The 20,447-nt window shown below is 55.9% G+C and overlaps 1 protein-coding gene and 1 long non-coding RNA gene across 2 annotated transcripts; one reads left to right on the top strand and one right to left on the bottom strand.

Moving 5' to 3' along the window:
* Positions 1 to 5,294: 5,294 nt before the first annotated feature.
* GLRX5 (glutaredoxin 5) lies at positions 5,295 to 12,559 on the bottom strand. Its single transcript, XM_079767993.1, has 2 exons — positions 12,247 to 12,559; positions 5,295 to 6,137 (listed from the first exon to the last, which is right to left on the bottom strand). Exons 1-2 carry the CDS (start codon positions 12,536 to 12,538, stop codon positions 5,959 to 5,961), a joined length of 471 nt encoding a protein of 156 aa, XP_079624119.1. The 5' UTR covers positions 12,539 to 12,559; the 3' UTR covers positions 5,295 to 5,958.
* A 444-nt stretch (positions 12,560 to 13,003) lies between these two features.
* On the top strand, positions 13,004 to 14,452 carry LOC307098701. The gene is made up of 2 exons (XR_013813456.1): positions 13,004 to 13,528; positions 14,250 to 14,452. It is a non-coding gene; the product is annotated as an uncharacterized lncRNA (long non-coding RNA).
* The last annotated feature ends 5,995 nt before the right edge of the window (positions 14,453 to 20,447 follow it).

Raw genomic sequence — 20,447 nt, 5'->3', positions numbered from 1 at the left:
CCTTACCCTGGAGCCCTGGAGGCTCTCAGGGAGGACAGAACCACCCAGTTCTAGCCCGTTAAAGGAGGAAATGGGCGTTTCTGATAGGATCGTGCTGCCCGGTGAAGGAATACACAGAGAGGTACACGCAGGTTGTGACAGGGGAAGGGAGCCTGGGAGAGGCACCCTCACGTGGAGGCGCTCAGTCCTGGAGCAACAGCGCCACCTGCTGGCTGTGTGTGGTGTGACACTGTGGCAGCAAAACCAAAGCAATTGGAAAATAGCAGCACAAAGACACAGAAAGCCTAACTTGATGTTTTGCTGTCTGGAGTCATATGGAAGAATCAGAGGCCCGTTGCACGATATTCGTGCAAGAGTAGGCCTTCCTTCCCCTGGCTCCACTCCCAGCTGCCCGGGAGCCAGCAAATCCCGCTCCCGGCCCGCCAGGGAGCCGGCAAGTCCTCGCTTCTGTCCGGAGCACCGCTCCTGTAGCTCCCTCCGCCGCCCCCCCTTCCCCTCATAGCAGGTGTTCCGCCCCTCCCATCTGCTCCGCGCCTGCATATGCAAATTAACCCGCCATCTTTGTTGGGTTAATTTGCATACTCACTCTGATTGGCTGTGGGCATAGCGGAGGTACCGTCAATTTACATGTTTGTCTATTATTAGGTAAGATAGGCAAGGGTGTTATCCACTCATCACTTACAACAAACAGAAATGGCTGTTAATTATGCAATAAATATGTGCTGAGCAGCTATTACCACAGACACGGCTTCTGCCCTTTTGGAAGCTGTTTTGGCAAAGGGTACCCACACCATCTCTCTCCCTCTCGCGCTCTCTCTCTCTCACACACACACACACACACACACACACACACACGCACGCGCTCGCTTTAGGTGCTCCTAAGTAGATATGGTCTATAACTCATATGTGTAACTGAATAGGGTAGCAGCTAGGATCATGGGTGGCCTCAGAGCCGCTTGCCTGGGCTTATATGCCAATTCTTTCACTATTCTTTTTCTTTTTTTAGCTCTGTGTCCCTTCTCTCCGCCTCAGTGCTCTCATTGGTAAAATTTTAAATTAATGTTAATATACACTGAGTGGCCAGATTATTATGATCTCTGAACGCATAATCTGGCCAGTCAGTGTATATCCTATATAATAAAAGGCTAATATGCAAATTGTCCCCTCAACCAGGAGTTCGACCAGCAGGCAGGCCGGCCAACCGCCCATGTCCGCTCCCCCTGGCCAGGCTGGCTGGACCCCACCCATGCACGAATTCATGCACCGGGACTCTAATCTCTCTCTCTCTCTCTCTCTCTCTCTCTCTCTCTCTATATATATATATATATATATATATATATATATACACACACACACACACTGAGTGGCCAGATTATTATGCGTTCAGAGATCATAATAATCTGGCCACTCAGTGTATATTTAAGATGGTTGTGCTCTCTAGTTAATATATTGAGTAGTCCATTAATGTACAAAACTTTAAAAAATTTAACCAAACTTTTTAAAGTTTAAATTAAAAAACTTTTTAAAAAGTTCTCTGTGGGAACCCTGCCCAGAGTAGCCGGATGCTCAAGGCGTTTCCCAGACGCAGGTGCAAAAGCAAGGGCACAGCGATCTCTGGCTGCGCGGCGGTTCTGTTGAGTCGGGGTCTCAGTTTCAGGTGAGCCCAGCCCAAGTCCCTGCTTCAGAGCAGGTTTCTATGAGCAACTCAGCCGACCTCAGTGTCAACACGGGGAGTCTTCAAACATAGACAGCTGGGTAAACAGCCGACGATGACGAAGAGGAGCAGCGTGCCCAGTGTCCCCGCCAAACAGCCCCCGCCCCCGCAGGCAGCCCTGTGCGTGGCACAGGGGTCAGAGTCCAGCCCAGGGACATGCGAGCCAGAAGGAGGCTGAGCCCAGACGGAAACCCCAGCTCTGAGGCTGGCTCCAGGGAGGAGGGAGAGGGGTTTGCAACCGTCTCTCTCTGCAAAGGGTAGACCCAGGTGGGCTCTGGGGTGGGGGGCGGGGTCTGGGGCAGGCAGGCTCTGAGGAGCAAGCCCGGGTGCGTGAGCAAGCCTAGGTGTGTGAGCAGGCCGGGTGCGTGAGCAGGCCCGGGTGCGTGAGCAGGCCCGGTGTGTGAGCAGGCCCGGTGTGTGAGCAGGCCCAGGTGCGTGAGCAGGCCCAGGTGCGTGAGCAGGCCCAGTGCGTGAGCAGGCCCGGTGCGTGAGCAAGCCCAGGTGTGTGAGCAGGCCGGGTGCGTGAGCAAGCAGGCCGGGTGCGTGAGCAGGCCCGGGTGCGTGAGCAGGCCGGGTGCGTGAGCAGGCCCAGGTGTGTGAGCAGGCCCAGGTGTGTGAGCAGGCCCGGGTACGTGAGCAGGCCGGGTGCGTGAGCAGGCCCGGTGCGTGAGCAGGCCCGGGTGCGTGAGCAGGCCCGGGTGCGTGAGCAGGCCCGGGTGCGTGAGCAGGCCCGGGTGTGTGAGCAGCCGGGTGCGCACCTATGCCCTCACCAGTCTCCGTGCTGCTTCCCTGGTCACTCCCGATCCTTGGGAAAGTCTTCCATGTTCATCCCGGCCCAGAGGTGCGTGAGGGCGTCCCGGGAGGGCCGTGGGTCCCGGGCCATGAGGTCGGCCGGGTGCCGCTGGGTTTGCAAGATGGTCCCTCCCAGAGGAGGGTGTTGGGCTCAAAGCCCAGCCACCTGGAGATCCTTCCGGGGTCGGGCTCCCCACGACCAGCTCAGAGGAACTCACAGCTTTTTGAAAAGGAAGGTAAGAGACCAGCAGGGGCTGCGCCACCTCCCCCGTGGGCCAGCCGAGTGTGACAACACGCGCCGTGTCGCCAACCCGGGGAGCTGAGCCCTGGGTCCCGGCGCGGTGCTGGAGGCCAGCGGTGTGGGTGCCGTTTACTTAGCTTCTCGCTCTCCAGCCCGAGGCCAAACTCCTCGGCGCACAGGAAGCTGCAGAGGACGCCAGGGCTCAGGCGTCTCCCGGGACAAGGCCCAAGGCCAGGCCACTGTGGGCTCTGAGCTCCCCAGCCTGCGCTCGGAACAGCTCTCCCCCTTCCGCAGCCTCCCACCCTCCAGGTGCTGCCAGAGTTCTTAGGAGTCACTCCGCGTCATTTTTGAGATTTACTGAACAATTCCTAAGTGGAAAATTAAACTTTTTCAGTATGTCAAATCGGCTGTTTCTGTGACTTTGCACCGAATCCATTTTTCCCTGTCGGCGACTCAAGGACAAACTGCTGGCCTCTGGTTGAAACTCCCTCAACAAAACCCTGCCGCACCAAGGTTGTTCCTCAGTCACAGGGACCCGACCACCGGACACACTGCTCTCTAGGCAGCTGGTTACTAAATGCACAGGCGTGCTCTCGGGCGAGCTGCTGCCGCTTCACAATTCCAGGACAGCCGACGTGCCCGGCAGCACCCGGGGAAATGCCGACAGGGCCGTGACCATGAACCCGGGACTCCTACCGACCTCTGCCCTGGAACAGCTCCCGACGCCGAGCTTACGGACGTGTGATGCAATTTCTGTCAAGAACGCTTAAGAAACAGAAACCATCGGGAATCGTACAAACGTTTCATCTCCCGAAACTTCTTCTATTTCTTTTTTTGTTAATCCTCACCCGGGGATGTTTTTTCATTGATTCTTAGAGTGGAAGGGATGGGGAGAGCAGAGAAACTTTGGTGTGAGAGACACACTGATTGGCTGCCTCCCGCACCCAATCTGACCAGGGGCCGGGATGGAGCCTGCAACCCAGGTACATGCCCTTGACCAGAATTCACCCGGCGGGACCCTTCAGTCTGCAGGCCGGCGCTCTATGCACTGAACCAAACCGGCCAGCCCGGGTGCGTGAGCAACTTCTTCTATGGCTAAGGGGTCTGCTAACAGGGCACTCGGAGGTTGTGACAGGGACCCAATACGCCACAATGGGCCCTGGACCGCGGGAAGGCAGACCCTGCGGGTGTAAACAGACCGTGTGTGACATTGCTGTGTAACGGGGGCCCGGGCCGCTGCTCTGTGTCCTCAATCCTCACTGTGCACGTCATTCAAACCGCTCAGCCTGACAGGACAGCACCGCCAGTGCTCCGTGTGGTGGGGACTGTTGGGCACACGGGACAGTAGTCATCGACTTCCGGAGAGAAGCCACCCCGCAGGGCCGAGTCCTTGAGCTCCGAGCTCTCTGACGACTGGGCCATCGACTCACCGGCTCGAGTCCAGTCAGTCACTGGCCGAGCCGCTCTAGGGAGTCCTTAGTCTAGGGAGGTTTCTGCCGCTCACGTGCCCCTGCTGGTAGGTTCTCACCGTCCCATTTTCCAGATGAACCCAGGGGTATAGAGGCAGACCTAAGAAAAGGCAGAGGACGCAGAATGATGGACAAGGACCCGACCGCACCAGATGTGAAGGCGAGGGACGAGCTGCAGCCCCGTGGGGGCCCGCGGCCTGGCGTTCACGCAGGGACGGCACCCAGTGACTTGCTGACGGTTTTCTTTGCAAAGGCCAAGGCTAAGACCTTGGCTGGGCGCCGAGTGGCAGTGGCCGGGGAGATCCCGGCACCCGGCCTTCCTCCCAGTGCCCTGGTGTGACCTGTAAAACACAGCGGCTCTCACGGGGGACCCCCGCCTCCCCGAGGCCCCTGGGAGCGCCCAGCCTACAGCGGACACGAGGGCACGCATGGAATGACAGCTTTCCCGTGAGAATCACCTGCTTTCCTTGGCCCGGAAGCTGGGAGCTCTGATTACTGAGGGGCGTCCTCCTCCTTTCCTTGGGAACCCCAAAGCCCTGGGGAGGGATGGCGGCAGGAGCAGAGAGGGCAGAGGGCCGCCAGGTCAGTCCCTGCCTCTCATCAGCCGTGTTCAGAGCCTGCAAGGGCATGCAGGGGGCCGCCGCGGAGCAGGCCTGGAAGGCGCGGGGAAATGAGCCGCCGGGCCGCCACGTCTGCCCTCCATGAAACATGCCCCTCCTGCTGGCTCTGCCAGTGAAGACCAATGCTGAACAGGGGCCTGTGCGAGCCCGGAGGAAGGCTTCTGGGGCCCCGGCCCCGGCCCCGGCCCGCCCCGCCGCGGAGACGCAGATGCACTGGGAGCCTTAGAAAGACACCACAGAACCGCTGCTCTGACTCCCTCGACTTGTCCTTTTTAAGAAAGAGCGTGCTCATCAGACCCCACCTTCGGAGGACGTCCCTGCCTCTCCCTTTACCTGCGGCCTCCTGCCAGGCCCCGGGCTGGCGGGGCTGCCGCTCCAGCCTCACCCGCGCTTCTGGCCAGTCCGCCCAGCCCCCACCTGGCCTTCCCACATTCACAACGTACTCCCCCTGGGAAATGGCAATTTTTAAAAGATTTAATAGAAGAGTGTGAAAATCACACTTAATTTCTAAAATCAAAAGGTCACAGGAACTAAACATCCTGACAGACTGCTCTGAATTGAATGTGTCCCTTCGGAATTCCTATGCCACAGCCTGACCCCCAAAGTGCGGGTGTTAGTCTGGCCTGCGAGCCTCAGCGGCAGGAAGACTGAACACAGACCATCGCCACGCAGAATGAAGGGCTCACACACCGCATCCCCGCGGTTTATTCTGAAAAACAACCCCTCAGTCACCATGTTCTCTCCCTTGCCCGCCATTTTTCTTAAGGAACAAGTTACAAAGAGTGGAGGGATGGCTGTCTGCAGACGGACACACGGGCAGGGGATTCCTGAATAATGGCCCAGGAGCTCCTAGCTTCACTGAGTCAGGCAAACAGCAAATGGCTGTATGAGAAGACATGTTTACAGCGACAGGGGGATTCGACGCCCGATGATGACAGTGCAGTGGTTATAATGAAGTTCACCCGCAGCCCACACACCAGACACGCAAACCACCGCTGCTCGGGAGGACGGGGGTGGGCGCCGGCAGCGGCCTGAGCAGCGACCCGCACGCGGTGAGCTTCTGGGCAGCGGTGGACCCGCGCTCCCCGCCCGAGGGCCGCGGCTCTGCCCGGGGGCCCGCCCTCACTTTGAGTCCTGGTCTTGCTTTTCGTCCAAAAGGGCAGAGCGGATGCCCAGCTTTTTCAGTTCCTCCACCAGGTCTCCGTTCTGGTGCATCTGCAGGAGGATGTCGCAGCCCCCCACGAACTCGCCGTTGAGGTACACCTGCGGGATGGTGGGCCAGTTGGAGTAGTCTTTAATGCCTGTGGGAGAGAACAGTGTGTCACGTACATGCCAGACTGAACCGTCTGCAGCAGAACGCTTTAACCCCCCTGGCAGGCCGGCCCCTCCGGCTCCCCCAGCTCGGGGACAAGTGCTCGCTGAGCAGAGCATCCGCTTCAGAGCCAGGGCCGCCGCTGAAGCCCAACCCTGCCCGTGAGGAAGTGTGAGGCCTCAGGAGGTCGCTGAACCTCTCACCTGGGCCCCCCTCCCCTCCAGGCTGTGACGGGAACCGGAGTAAGGCTCCCGCGGCCGGCACAGGCGGGATTGACAGCAGGGAACCTGATCGGCTGTGGACGTCACACAAGACACCCACGACCTAGAAGCAACGCCACCACTTCCCTCCCAGAGGAGGACTTGCCATGGAGCCATCGTGGTGACACTGCCACGTGAGGCGGCCCCATCTGGGCCTGTCTGGGTGAGTGAATGTCACCACTTATGCTCAGATGATAGGCACTGCGTTTGCCTTTATTAACCTTTGACCCAGAGAAAAGCCCTTTCCCACGGCTGCAGGCGGAGCCCTCGCCCTGTTCAGCCTCGGAGGGCACTCGGGACAGGCGCTCGGGCTCCGCAGAGCTCACAGGGTGAGCTAATGGAGTCCTGGCGAAGGCCACTGGCCAGCAGGACAGGAGACCTGCAGCACACATGTGCCAGGAGACAGCGCAGCCAGCGGCCATTCTGTTCTGAGCCATGAGGAGACGGTTTTGACATAGTAAGGAGGAAATGTGGTTCCAAAACCCATTCTTTCCCCATTCACCCTCACCATTATACTCATACTAGAGGCCCAGTGCACGAATTCGTGCACCGGTGGGGTCCCTCAGCCTGGCCTGCTCCCTCTCGCAATCCAGGACCCCAAGCTGGCCTGCAGGGACGGGCTGAAACCGGCAGTCCGACATCCCCCAAGGGATGTAGTAGTGGCGCCAGGCAGATAGCGTGCTGCCACGGAGGCTGGAGAGGCTCGCACCACCGCAGCTGTGCTCGCCAGCCCTGAGCCCGGCGTCTGGCGCTCCCGCAGTGGGAGCACACTGACCACCAGGGGGCAGCCCCTGTGTGACCGTCTGCCCCCTGATGGTCAGTGTGCATCATAGCGACCAGTCATTCAGTCGCTTAAGCTTTTATATATATAGAAGATGTTGAGATGAAATAGCCTTTTTAAAACATATCTAGGCAATAAACTGTGTTGGTTATGTTAAAACAGAGATGGTCAAAAGCATGACATAATAATCACGATAGAGTATATGTGATATTTTTATACTTATATAGATAGGCAGTTATTTTTAAATGGCCAAATCAAGCACAAAATAAACAAAATAGAAAAGTCAATAAAATAAAAACACAAGAACTGGTTCTTGCAAACAAAATAAAAACACAAGAACTGGTTCTTGATACCCTATCATTTATTATCAAACGTTTACTTTCCAAATAAAATGACCAATTTGAGTTCTATCACTGCCTTCTAACCAACAGCGACTCGCCCTAAATGACAGAGCTAGAGAAGGCCCGGCGGCTGAAGGCTTTATCTTCCTCTGCCAGACGCACTTAGGAAGAAGTGGCTGCTGGGTCACAGGCCCCGCCAAGCACACGTCTTTTCCCTGAACTCTTCTTACTGCGGCACGCTGACCTGTGATGCTGTAACAGTCTCAGGTGCACAGCATGGTGTCTGCATTCACTGGTCACCACAGTACGTCTACCATCTGTCACCACACACAGCGACAACTTTTTGTGTAGGTATGTGATGAGAACTTTTAAGATCTATTCTCTTAGCAACTGCAAAGCATACTCCTAAGTCACTCTGAGTGTCAAAAAAAACAAAACAAAAAACAGCTAAGAGGTATGCGGTGACCAATAAAGGGCAAATTCCATTAAGACCAGAATGTCCTTCCTTTACAGCGATGCCAGTTACAAACCTTTTTTTACTTTTATGATGAAGGATGGGTGTGGGAATTAAGAAATGTCTAAAGTAAGTATGAACTTCTTTTTAATGCTTCTAAACTTTCTTAAATGTCTTGTACATTCACGTACGTGAACCATTTATGCGCATGATATATCTGGGTTTTAAATTAACAGTACACTGTACTGAGCTTTCCAGGATGATACATATCTATGCTTCTTTAGGTGAGTGCCTCCAGCTTTTGACACACCAAACATGAAAACAAGCTGGCCGCCTGAGGGTCACCCAGCACCACACATCTGACCCTCGGAGGGCACTGCGGAGCATTCTTTGAGAACCACACTGGACCAGAGCAGGAGGCCTGTCTCATTCATTCGCCATCGTGCTGCAGGCCACGTGTCCTGACTGTAAGGGAAGAGAAGCTGCGCCACCAGGACCAACCCACCGCCCCAACCACCAAACGAGCGGGCTTTCCCACCCCGAGGGGACCGACTCCTGGCAGACCCTGCGAGAGCAGCCATGCCCACTGGCTGACAGTTTACCAAAACCCTCCTTACCTGCTGCTTTGGTGTTTAGATTAACGAGTGTGACAGGCAGCTGAAAGCTTTGGCATCTTTCTTAAAAAACATGCTATTTTCAATTTTTAAAAAGTCTGATTACAGGTTTACATATTTAAAGAATATCCGATTCCTACACAGCAGCAATTTTCAACCCTGCTCATCTCATGCACACATAAACGAATTACTACAATTCTGCGGCACACCAAAAAGTATGTTACATTTTTTGCCCATCTAACAAAAAAAAAGAGAGAGAAAAGGTATAAATTTGATTCATTCACACCGAATGGCTATTGTATTGGCTGTTGTCATTTTTTATTTACTTTTTTAAAAATTAAATTTATTAGGATGACACTGTCCACATGAAATGCAGGTGTCAGGTTGTTGTCATTTTTTATCTGACAATCTAAGGGAGCAGAGGTCAGGGCCCTCACTGAACAGTCAGGGGCTGCATGTTTTAACAATTCCTGCGGCCCGGCGGCTGGAAGCTGCCGGAGAGTGACGTGAGACTGCCAATAAAGAACACCACTGCTCACCAACGGGAAGTCAGAGCCCCATCGGGTCACAATGACCTGTTTGAACGTGGCTAAGTTCGCTCACACCTCAACTTCCAAAACCTGCAACTTAGAGTGATAATTCTTACAAATACCACTTGGAATTACTCAGAATCAAAGCTAAACTCTTGAAAACTCAAAAATTATACCCAAGAATGGATTGTAATGACAATTACATTTTATAAATAGTAGACAGGGATTCGATTCGGGACAGAAAGTGTTGACGGCAAAGCTACGTAACAGGGTAACATTAGGAATCGGGCGTTAGGAGGCTGTCTTGTATACACCGACTGCTCCCCCCAAAATTTAATACTCCAAGCATCAAGCCAGGGAGGAGAAAATGCACTGGATAATTCCCTTCCAGAACTTTCAAAAGGGACTTTCCAAAATCCTCCCCATTTCAGGACATCATTCGTTCCTGGTTGGACAGTAAGTGTTAAGAGGACCATAAACACAGCCCTCTTTTCCCTGGAGTTTCACTGAGGAGCTTCAGAGTCGATGCAGATTAATTCCCACCCTGCCCCTCCTTGGCTCTGGGACTTGGGCAAGTCACGTCACCTATTTCTCCATCTTTCCTGACTCAGAGAAGGGCGCCAGGACGCCCTGAGAGGGTCGGAGCTGAGAGCATGGAGAGGGAGACCCTCAACAGAGGGAAAGCGAAGCATGGTGGCGGAGTGAATAAGGCATTCATCGGCCTGAGGGTCAGCAGCCTGCGGCTGGCCAGCTTGGACACGCGGCCTCAGCTAAATCTGCTGCTCTCTGAGCCTGTCTCCTGACCTATAACACGGGAATGACTCTATGCCTCAGACTTACTATGAAGATGGAATAACATACGACTGGTGAAATGAATTAAGCTCCCACAGGGCCAGGGACAATGATTTTGCAGGCTTTAAACGGCAGGCTGGAACGTTCCCTCCACCTCTACTCTAAACCTTTGCGCCAAACCTGGTCCACTTGCTGTTTTTGTAGATAAAGTTTTATTGGGACTTAGCCATGCGTATTCATTTATGCATTATTCCTGACTGCTTTCATGCTGCAACAGCCGAGCTGAACAGTTGCAACAGAACTGCACAGCCCACGAAGACGCATGTACTTACTCTCCGGCCCTTACAGAGGACTAGACGATATACTCGGAGGGAAGAGCTGGGCCCTCAGCCGTGTTCACCTCAACCCGACTGGGCGCTGACAGTTACTCCCCAGAGTGACGGAAGCTATCTTACACTCTCACTTCGGCGCACGACACACCCACCACATAAACACACAGACACCGTGTTATCTGACTTCTAACGTGTGCTGGGTCATTGGCTTGTCACTACTGCCTTAAATTCCCCGACACTGGAAAGGCTGAACATATTTTCAAATGCTCAAGAAACACTCACCAATGGGTAATGCTTATTCATTCAGAAGACACTGCTCCCAAAGCCAGGAATACAATGGTGATCTGAACTGGCAGAAGCTCGAGATGTTTCTCATGTTTGTAAGAGCAGGGGAGAGGGTTTACGATATTATAAATACAAGAAGCGCTGGCTTATTCACTGAAACACTCACTAAAACCTTGCTCTGCGTAAGCAACATACACAGCACCGGGCAGTGGCATAAGGCATGCCCCTCCTCTCAAGAGGGCAAAACGCTATGTATATATACAGAGTGGCCAGATTATTATGATCTCTGAACGCAGAATAATCTGGCCACTCAGTGTGTGAGTGTGAGTGTGTGTGTGTGTGTGTATTGGAGGCCCGGTGCATGAATTCATGCATGGGTGGGGTCCGGCCAGCCTGGCCAGGGGGAGGGGACATGGGCGGTTGGCTGGCCTGCCTGCTGGTCGAACTCCTGGTCGAGGGGACCATTTGCATATTAGCCTTTTATTATATAGGAAATACACTGAGCAGCCAGATTACTATGCATGCGTTCAGAGATCATCATCATCTGGCCACTCAGTGCAGACATGCATGATATCAGTTGTGTTTTTAACAACAACCACCTGTTGGATACTAGATCAGAAAGTTGACCACAGAAGGATTCTGACCCAAAGCCTTCCCAGGACGCCAGCCTGTCTCATCAAGGTAAGCCTGACTGTGACTGAGCATTCCAAAGGCGGGATATCCGTCACAAACACGGAATACCAGGATGCAGAACTCCGCATGTAAACGGCAGGCCTGCCGACTCCTTTTGGGGCACTGTACCTACACACCAGCTTAGCTCAGCGAGATGCCAGGGCTCGGTCATCAGGAACCTGCAGCTGGAATGCAGGGACCTACGCCACCCTTCAGGGAGCACCGGCCCAACCTCCCCATTTCTCCACCAGCCCCCACCAGCCTTCGCCAAGCAGCAGACCCAGGGAGACCCGCAGGGAGGGTCCCGGCCCGCGGCTCGGAGCCGGGCAGAAAAGGTGCTGATGGCGGTGAGGGCCGCCCTTCCACTCCGCAGGCCGGTGGAAAGCCACACGTCCTACCAGGAGTCATTCCTAGTCCCGCCCGGGACAAGCCTCCCCAAGCCCCGGCCCCCACACACCCTCCCTGCCTGATTGCATGCCCATTCTCCCACACTCCCAGACCCCAACTCAGACCAGCCCAAAAGCGGGGGCAACCACTCCCTGTGGCAACAACCCAGGACGGTCTCGGATACCCTGAGCCTTGAAGCTGGAGGACCCAGCCTCGGGGCCCCGCCGCCCGCTGCTCCTGCTCCTTCTCTGTCCACGAGTCAGGCCGGCGTCCTCCAAGGACCGCCCCCCCCGCAAAGTGCCCACCTCCCAGGTTCTTCCTGTACCCCTCCCCATCCCACTGCCCCGTCTGCAGAGCCGGAGTCGGGCCGCTGACCTCTCCCCCGGGACGCAGCCCCAGAGAACTCGCCCCGAAACGCCGACTGCAGCTCCGCGTGAGGACCGTGAGCCGCTGGGACGCTCCGCACCGCCCAAGCTGGCCACAGTGCTGGAGCCCAGATCCCCAGACCCCGTTCAAGTCACTCCCGTCCCCACCCCAGGCCCCTAACGCAACAGGACCCCGCGCCCTAACCCCGCTCGAACCCCCGACAGGCCCCCGCCCCGCAGAGCCGCCGGGCCTGCCGCCCCCACCCCGCGCCCGGCGGCCCTGACCTTGCCGGAGCTGGGGGTCGTCCAGCACGTTGTAGGCCGCGTAGTCGCTGACGCCGTGCAGCCGCAGGATCTGCACCACCGCGTTGCTGAAGCCGCACTGGGGCTGCTCCGGCGTGCCCTTGAGGAAGACCACCACCTTGTCCTTCTTCACCATCGCGTCCAGCCGCTCCGCCGAGCCCCCGCCGCCGCCCGAGCCCGCCGCCCGCACGCCCGGGCTCCGCAGGCCGCCGCCGCCCGCGCCGCGCCCCCAGCGGAGCAGAGCCGCCGCCGCCCGGCCCAGGGACCCACTCATCCCGCACGCCCGCCGGAACCCTCTGCAGGGGCCGAGGACCTCGGCTCGCCACCCGGAGCCTTGCCCCGCCCCGCCGCGGCCCGGCCCGCCCCCCGAGGGCCCTCATTGAGCCGGCGCCGAGCAGCTCTCCGTGATTGGAGAAGGCTGGCTCACAACTTCCAATCCCGTCACTCGCCCCGCCCCGACAGGTTGAAGGTGGTCCTTACGCCTGAGCCGCATCCTATAGTCTTCCCATTGGCCCGCGGCAGCCGCTTTGCCAGCTGATTGGAGAGAGTGGATGTCCATCAGGGTCACGCTCCACCGCTTAGAGGCGAAACGCGGGGGAAGACGACTTCCCCGGGAGGGTAGAGGGGCCTGCTGGGATTGGTCCGGGGAACTGGGAAAGGCTCTGGGCGGGCTTCCGCCGCCCCGCCGAACGCCGGGAAGGGGTCACTTCCAGAGGGAGGTTCCGGTTCCGGTTCAGGAGGTGGTTGAGTTGCCAGGCAACGCGGTTGGCGGGTTCCTTCGTGCCGGGCGGGAACTGGACTGGAGGAGGCCTAGGTGCGTCTTTCCCAGCCTAGGTGAGCGACTCCGGTGCCTCCCTAAGGCCGCGACCGAATGCGGCCGTTCATGGCGGAAGCCGGGCCGGGCACTGGCGGACAGGCCTGCCGGGGCTGCGTCGTCGGGCCTGGCCACCCGTCCCCGCTCTCCTGGCCCCGCCGCCCACGTGGGAGGGCAGGTCCAGACCCGGCCCGGCGGCCCCGGCCTCTGGCTCTCGTTTATTTCTCTATAAAGAAAAAGAAGAAAACCCTTTTATGTTAAAAGTTGGTAACTGAGTGATCGATCCCACCTGGGTTTGGGGTTCGCTGACTCTTCACCCCACTTAAGCCCTTGGGCCTGGCCCCGGGGAAGGTTTGTTGAATGGCCACGAGGACGGGAATTGGCTCGCTGGACAAACGTTTTGTGAGCCGGTGCGTGCGCGGCACGGAGCCAGCGGGGAGCGAGAAGCAGGTACACGGCCACGTGGGGGTGCAGAGCACAGAGGGGGGGCCCACAGTCTCCGCGGTACATGTCTCTATCAGATGGGGTCCGACTTCGCGCCCAGGCACGGTTTGATTCTGTGCTCCTGCGGGGGGCTGGGGGGAGGTCGCCGCGTGGTCTGCAGTCTTGGAGCCGCACTGGGTTGGTGGTACCCGAGGGCACACCAGACTTGCAGGAAAAGCATACCCCGGAGGAAGCTGAGGCATGACTGCTCGAGAGCCAGCCGGCCATGTGCAATTTTCCTCTGATAGTTCCTGGGCACTGTTGCCACGGTGATAGTGACTGTCCGTGTCATTATCTATCCACCAACAGTAAGAGGAGCTTTGCAGTCGAGATATTGTTTAACAGATGGAGTGGTTTCTGTTGGACACTAAGTACTGCTACAAATGATTTTTTTTTTTTTAAGTTGCGTCTGGGGGTGACCTGTTTATGCTTTTGGAGGTGCCCAAATTCAAAATCGAAAGTACGGTCAGGGGCCGTCAGCAAGGGAATCTTCCAAATAATCCTTCAGTGTGAAACCTGAGCCTGATGAGCTGGAAATAAACTCAAGACGTTACTCAGAAGTGCTCCTCAGTGACCCACCTCATCCTATCAGGGGTATTGATGTTTGGTGGTGTTCCAATGTGGGACCCAAAATTGATCAGCTTCTTAAAGGATCCCCCCACCCCCACCCCTCCTTTGATGATTCCAGGTAAATCAGAGGAGCAGGCACCAGGAGCCAGAATACACAGGAAATCACGGCCGTGATGCAGAAGCAGAACCGGAAGTCCAGCATGTGGTGCATTTAACAGTAGAGAATACCTTATTTCCCAAATCACCTAACGTTTACTCGTGCTCATATTATAGTAAGATGTGTTGTTTTTTTAAATAAACATTGGCGATTTGCTCCTGAAAGTGTAAATTGTTTATTGCCTGCTCTAAACCATGTCCTCCGGCTTTTGTGTAATGCTATCCCGTACCTGGAGTGTAATGCGGCTTCGCGGGTGTGGTTGTCTTTCCCGCTGCCAGGTGTTCTGTTCAGTTGAGAATACAGCTGTCACTAAAGATTAGGAGTAATCCTTGAGCAAGAAGAATGCAAAGCCTGTGTTTGTCCAACGTGTTAGGCAGCAGTTGCTGCGCACAGGAGAGTATAAGAGCCCAAGTGAATGTAAGCTGTGGGAACGAGTTCATGCTCTTCAGGGGGTTGGGGGCGGGGGGAGCTTTGCCAGCAGCTCGAGGCAGGAAAAGAAATCAGGGGTCTAAACCAAAGGATTGGAACGATACACCTACATTTAAGTTTTGGATAAAGGAAGCAAAAGAAAATGTTGAACATAGTCATTTCTGTCTTTGAGTTAAAACCACTCTTGGAGTATTGGCTCCAAACATCACTGATTTTAAAAAGCAGAGAAAATAGTATTCAAAATATTTCTTTGAAAGCATCAAACTCCTATATGATTTGGCATTTTAGTTTTGAGATTTCTCTTTAGGGATTCTATAACAATAACATGGCACAAATGTGCTCTTCCAACAGTTACCAGAAATCTGCACTTGTGCTCAAACATATGTGCATATATGAACACGTAAGTCAATAATCGATCCATTTCTGACCTCGCCTGTGGGCACTGACGGGGAAGAGGGGGTGGGAAGCACAGACGCTTAGGAGAATGCTGGCATGGGCACAAGATAGAATTTACCCCAAACGAAATAATGCAGGCATGTAAGCTTGCTGACTCGGGCATCCTAAAAATGTTTTTCTTTCCTGCACTTATTTATAAATAAGGCTTTACTATATTTGGTAAAATTTCTCCTTTCCGCCCACTCCTCCAAAAGCAAACTCACGTGGGGCCATAGTTAAAAACCTTGCAAATTCGTGATGGTGTCTTCCCAGATAACAGCCCTACAGGAGGACTCGGTCACTGAGCCTGCGACGGCCTTTCTGTGACCTCTCGGCTCCTGTGCTGCGCCCTGGCGTCCGTGCTGCCGTGCCTCCTGACGGCGTGCGTTTGCGCACAGGACATGCCATACTGAAGCGGCTCCGTCCAGTGGGCACAGCGTTCTGTAAAGTGTCATTTTAAGACAAAAGTGGCTGCTTGGGCAGCACAAGGGGGAGAGCCGCACACATTCCTGAGCTGAGCGAGCATTTGGGACCCAGAGTTGCAGCGGGAACCGGAAGCTCTGGGGCACCTCGCTGTTGCCAGGAACTTCCAGCCTCACTGCAGCCCTGGATGCGCTGACTGCCCACCTGCCTGAAAAGCGGGTGATGTGGAGAGCAAGGCCCGCCCGCCCTGGTGCGGGAAGCCGCCCATTGTCTTCACGAGCAGAGAGGTGTGGACAAGGAGCCCGGAAGGCTGGTGACCCTTGAGCTCTGGCAAAGGTCGGGGCTGTACACCCACTGTTTAGTCCAGACAGTGGTAGCTGAAGCAACTTCCCCGCCAGACAGTCATGTAAATCCTTACTGATAAGATAGTCTGCCTGTTACTGGAAATTGCCTGCCTAAGGGCTATGGGTGTGTCCCAAATTGAATAAAAGGATGGTGAGGCCGGAGCCCAGGTGGAGTCCTTCCTCTTGGGATGGGCTCCCGCCTGGCCCCCAATATTTCCAAATTATTGTTTCTTGTCTGGTCTCTTTCATTTGCGTGCGGCCCCTCTTCCAGAGCCCGAACCCTGAACCACTCGGGACATGGGAATTCACACTGGGGAATCTGCCAATCCCTAAGGCAAAGAGCAATGCCTGCTGGGTTTCACTCCCTCTACTGACAGACAGCTGTTTGTAAAGACTCCTCTGGCCCTGGGAGTGGCCCCGTCAGTCAGTGGGCTCTGCCGGGAGACCAGGAGGAAGGCCCTGGTTCCGGCTCTCCGGCTCTCCGTAAAGGGAAGGGGAGCGGTGTGCTGTCAGTTGGGTTGCTCAGTCTAGGACCTGCCTGGGGAGATGCGGTGGAAACGGATTCTCCATCCGGAGAAGCACTTATGAAAAGCCCGGAGCCCACAGCGGAACCAGATCCAGCGCCGGGAGGTGAGGTGTAGATGTGACGTGAGCCTGGGTTCACGCCCCTGAATACTTAGGAGTTCCTGATTCTCCGTGGAACTTCCCACCCTCTGTCTTCCCGGGTTTGAGAAAATGTGTGATGGCTGCCCACAGTTACTCTTATTCTGAGACATCTTTCTCTAAGGGCTGCCGAGTTGAAGGAACCGATCCATTTGTACGCTGCTCCTGAATATTCACCCCAAAATCATAGTCTTGCACGGGCAGCAGCCGTGTTGCCCTGGAGACAGGGTTTGTGCGCCCGCATTCCTGCGGACCTCCCCCTGACCCTGGGACAAAGGTCCTCGGGGTTTGGTTCCTAAATGAGGTGCGAGTGGCGGTGTGGGTGGAGGGCATCTCTTTGCCAGACGAGCTCCAGGAGCTGTGTTGCCTCCATCAGCACTCTGAAATCGTCCTGCTCAGCCCTCCCCTCGCCAGCAGGTCCACAGAAATGAAACCCTCCGAGCTGCCTGCACCGGCGCTGCCTGGGCGCACCGGGCACACGTGGGATTGTTGCGCCTCAGAACTAAGAGGACAGACACACTTTCAACCTGAAGCCCCATGAGAACAGCGGAAGCCACAGGCTCCGTGTCTGAAGGTTTCCCTCTCCGTCATCCCCTCGCATCTGTTTTGCACGGAGGCCCAGCTCCCGGCCTCTGCTGGGCTCTGTCTGGTGAGACCTTGTTCTAAGGGAAACAGCCCACGTCACCCCTGCAAGGTGACACTGAGAGTTAAGTGGTGATTGCAGACACGCCCAGGCGGGACAGAGCGATAAGAGGAGAGCTCGCTCCCGCACTGTCTGGGTGACGGAGATTGGAAGGCCTGGCAGAATGTGTTTCTCTTTTCCGGCAGCAGATGGTTTCCGAAACTCAAGCTGTTACTACAGCCCCACACCTTCCGAGGCAGCGCCCAGACCGCAGCAGCGAAAGAAAGCGGGAGGCGGCGCTGCTGGCAGGCCTCTGGCAAGATTTATCTGCTCCAGGAGTGTACGGCTCCTCCTGATAATCACCGGGTTTGCAGCCAGGCGAGCAGTGAGGCAACTTTATTATGTTCTTTGAGTGAGTGCTAAGATGTATTGCCAAGGCCTTAAATACTCCTCGTGATGAGTCAGAACTCCTCGTGGTGCTTGCACCTTGGGCCTTAGTGATTTAATGGCTTCGGGATTACACCTTGCTCTCCTGGGAACCCATGGCACCCGCCTTCTGCAGCAGTCCATCCCGCAAGGACCGGAACCCGCCCGTCTCACGGAGGGGAGGGCAGGGGCTGGAAATGGGAGGAGACCTAAGCTGTTCATTTTCTTTTACAGGAAAAGAATTGGAGGATTTTAAATATTTTTCTGCTTTTATGGCCTGAAAAATTCCATTGGTTAATTCTAACTTTAAATTTTTTGAAAGTGTGCCTCTTGAGATATAGTTAGTTAGCGGTTATCAAATTTCAGTGAGCCAGAATTTTAATAGAAGACTTATAAACTAATTATACTGGTTTTTTTTTTTTAAAAAAGGCAAAGGGGTCACTTTGCATAGACCTCACTTGCTAAACTGGGTGACCAAGAGATTTGGCATTAAAAGCCGTGAGGAGAAGGTGCCACATGGGCAGGCCTCCCCTGGGGATGTATGGTGACATGGCGTTTCCCCGTCTAGCCCGCCCTTTCCGTGCAGCGCTGAGTGTCAGTCAGCTGGCGAGATAGTCCCACTGGCGCATCTTCATACCGCGCAGCTGCAGCTGATGGTCCCCGCACCGCTGGCTGCCCTGGGACAGGCCGGGACATCCCCTTACTTGAAGGGCTTTGCTTGTGTTAACATCTCAAAGGGTTGTCTAGAGAAACCTGGAGCATTTCATCATGAGCCTCTGCCTTACCCTGCACGGCAGGTAGGGGGCGCTGGCCTGTTTTCCTTGGGGGGGCAGGGAGGGCGGTGGTGCTGAGAGCCCGCAGACACTGTCCCTGCCAAGACACGGGGAGCGGGAGTGAGACTCAGTTCTCATCCAGGGCCTGTTCTTACTTTCGGGAATGGCTAACGCTTCGTTTTCTGATGTTACAGCCACAACAGATGAGAAGCCGTCCAAGTGAAAAGTTTAACACGAGGAGCAGGAAAGAGCAGTGACTAGCAGGTTAATGAGAGACTTTAAAAATGAAGAAGCAAACATCCTGGGATTATTATTTATTGTTTTTTATAAAGCAGCATTCTGGGAGCATCTGGTTTAAGCAGGGCCACCAGCTCTCACCAGACACTATTCCTCGGGCCTTGGGGCCTCGTGTAGTGATGTCGAGTCACCAAGGAGGACATGGCGTCCCACGGCCTGGAGGAGTCGGGGACATGCTGTGTCTATCAGGCTGCGACAACAGGTATGCGCGCGTGGCCTCAAGGGCGATGTTAATAAGCCAGAGGGATGCCTTCTCCCTCCTTATGCGCGCGTGGCCTCAAGGGCGATGTTAATAAGCCAGAGGGATGCCTTCTCCCTCCTCAGGCCACAGCTCTATTCTGCTTCTGTGACGGACGTCGTGTTAGTCCATGGTAAGCCCCTAGGAGTCATCCCATGGGCAGGGGCTGAGTGACGCTGGCGTGACGCTGGGTCTTTCTAAGCTGCGTGAACCACGTGTTGGGCTTGAGAGAGCTTGGCTGACATCAGGCCCGCAGACGCCACCCACAGAGCCGCGCGGTAAGTGCCGCGTCCCGCTCAGTCCCCACGCGCAGCCGGGAGTTGCAGGCTGTAGCCAGTCCTGTTCACAGCGGTGGGGACCAAGCCCTTCGGGGGCCTGTATGTATCATCGTTTCATTTTTAGCCCCACCCCCACCCCCCCAATAGCCCGGCAGCTTATAGTCCACCTGGATTCTTTTTTGCGTCGGGCCCTGAGCGCTATACCCGACGCTTAGCATGTGCTCAGTGCGTAATTCTTTCTTTTATCCCCCCAAGGCTATGTCATTGATTTGAGAGAGAAACATGTGGAAACATCTCTCGGTTGCCTCCTGTATGCCTCCTGACTGGGGATCGAACCCGCCACCTTCTGGTATGGACGATGTTCCAACCAACTGAGCCTCCCGGCCGGGCTCAATGCGTAGTTCCTGCATGGAGAGCACTCACTGGTGACAATGCAGGACGGGATCTCAGAAACCCCACCTCGCCGGGACCCCTCTGCCTTGGCCGCGGGAGGGGAAGACTGGCCCACGGAGTGCAGAGTGGGAAAGACACCCCCTCCCTCCCAAGAGCCTTCGCCAGGACAGGGACAGGGACAGACGCAAACGCAAGGATGTCCCTGGCACTGGAGAAGGCAGGCGGGGCTGGGAGTTCAGTGGTCAGCACCTGGGGGAGGGGGACAGGGAAAGCCCGGTGGGGGTGGCCCTTTAAGGGAGGTTGAGAGGGGAGGGAGAGCTGCTGTTGAAAGGGAAGTGCTTTGGGCAGGAGGAAGCAGCCAGGGCAGAGGCCCGCGTGCGGCAGGCAGGCACGTGGCCAGTGCTGCGGCCTTGGGAGGCGCCTGTGGGATGAGGGGAGGTCGCAGGCGTGCACGCTGCCCGTTCTTGAGAGGTGAGCGGGGAGGACGGTTGAGGATGAACTGGAGGCTGCGAGACCCACGGGGAGGCCAGCCAGGAGGCTGCGGTCCAGCCGTTGCTGGCCTGGCTGGCGTGGCACAGGTGTTCCAGACCTCGAGGTGGGGCCCACAGCTTTTGGCAACTGGCTGGGTGTGGGAGGGGCCGGGGAGAGGAGGGTGGGACTCTGGCTTGTCCTGGTTCCTGGCTTAGCCTCTGGTGGTCCTGCAGAGGCAGGGCAGAGGGGCAGACGGAAGGGGGCTGGGAGGGGTGAGGCGGCGTTTACTCTGGGGCAGTCTGAGTTTTGAGGCACCTGAGTCACCACGTCATCTCTGAAGCAGGGGAAAGGACTCAGATAATTGCAT

This window comes from Cnephaeus nilssonii, assembly GCF_951640355.1.
Source record: "Cnephaeus nilssonii genome assembly, chromosome: 4".
In the NCBI taxonomy this organism is placed as follows: Eukaryota; Metazoa; Chordata; class Mammalia; order Chiroptera; family Vespertilionidae; genus Cnephaeus; species Cnephaeus nilssonii.
The sequence above is the reverse complement of the archived record's forward strand: the minus strand, read 5'-3'. Positions and strand labels throughout refer to the sequence as shown.

Excerpts from the sequence above, each read along its gene's own strand:
- GLRX5 (XM_079767993.1), bottom strand. The coding sequence starts at position 12,538 with ATGAGTGGGTCCCTGGGCCGGGCGGCGGCGGCTCTGCTCCGCTGGGGG. Across the intron at positions 6,138-12,246 it reads CGACCCCCAGCTCCGGCAAG|GCATTAAAGACTACTCCAAC; the intron begins GTCAGGGCCGCC and ends TCTCTCCCACAG.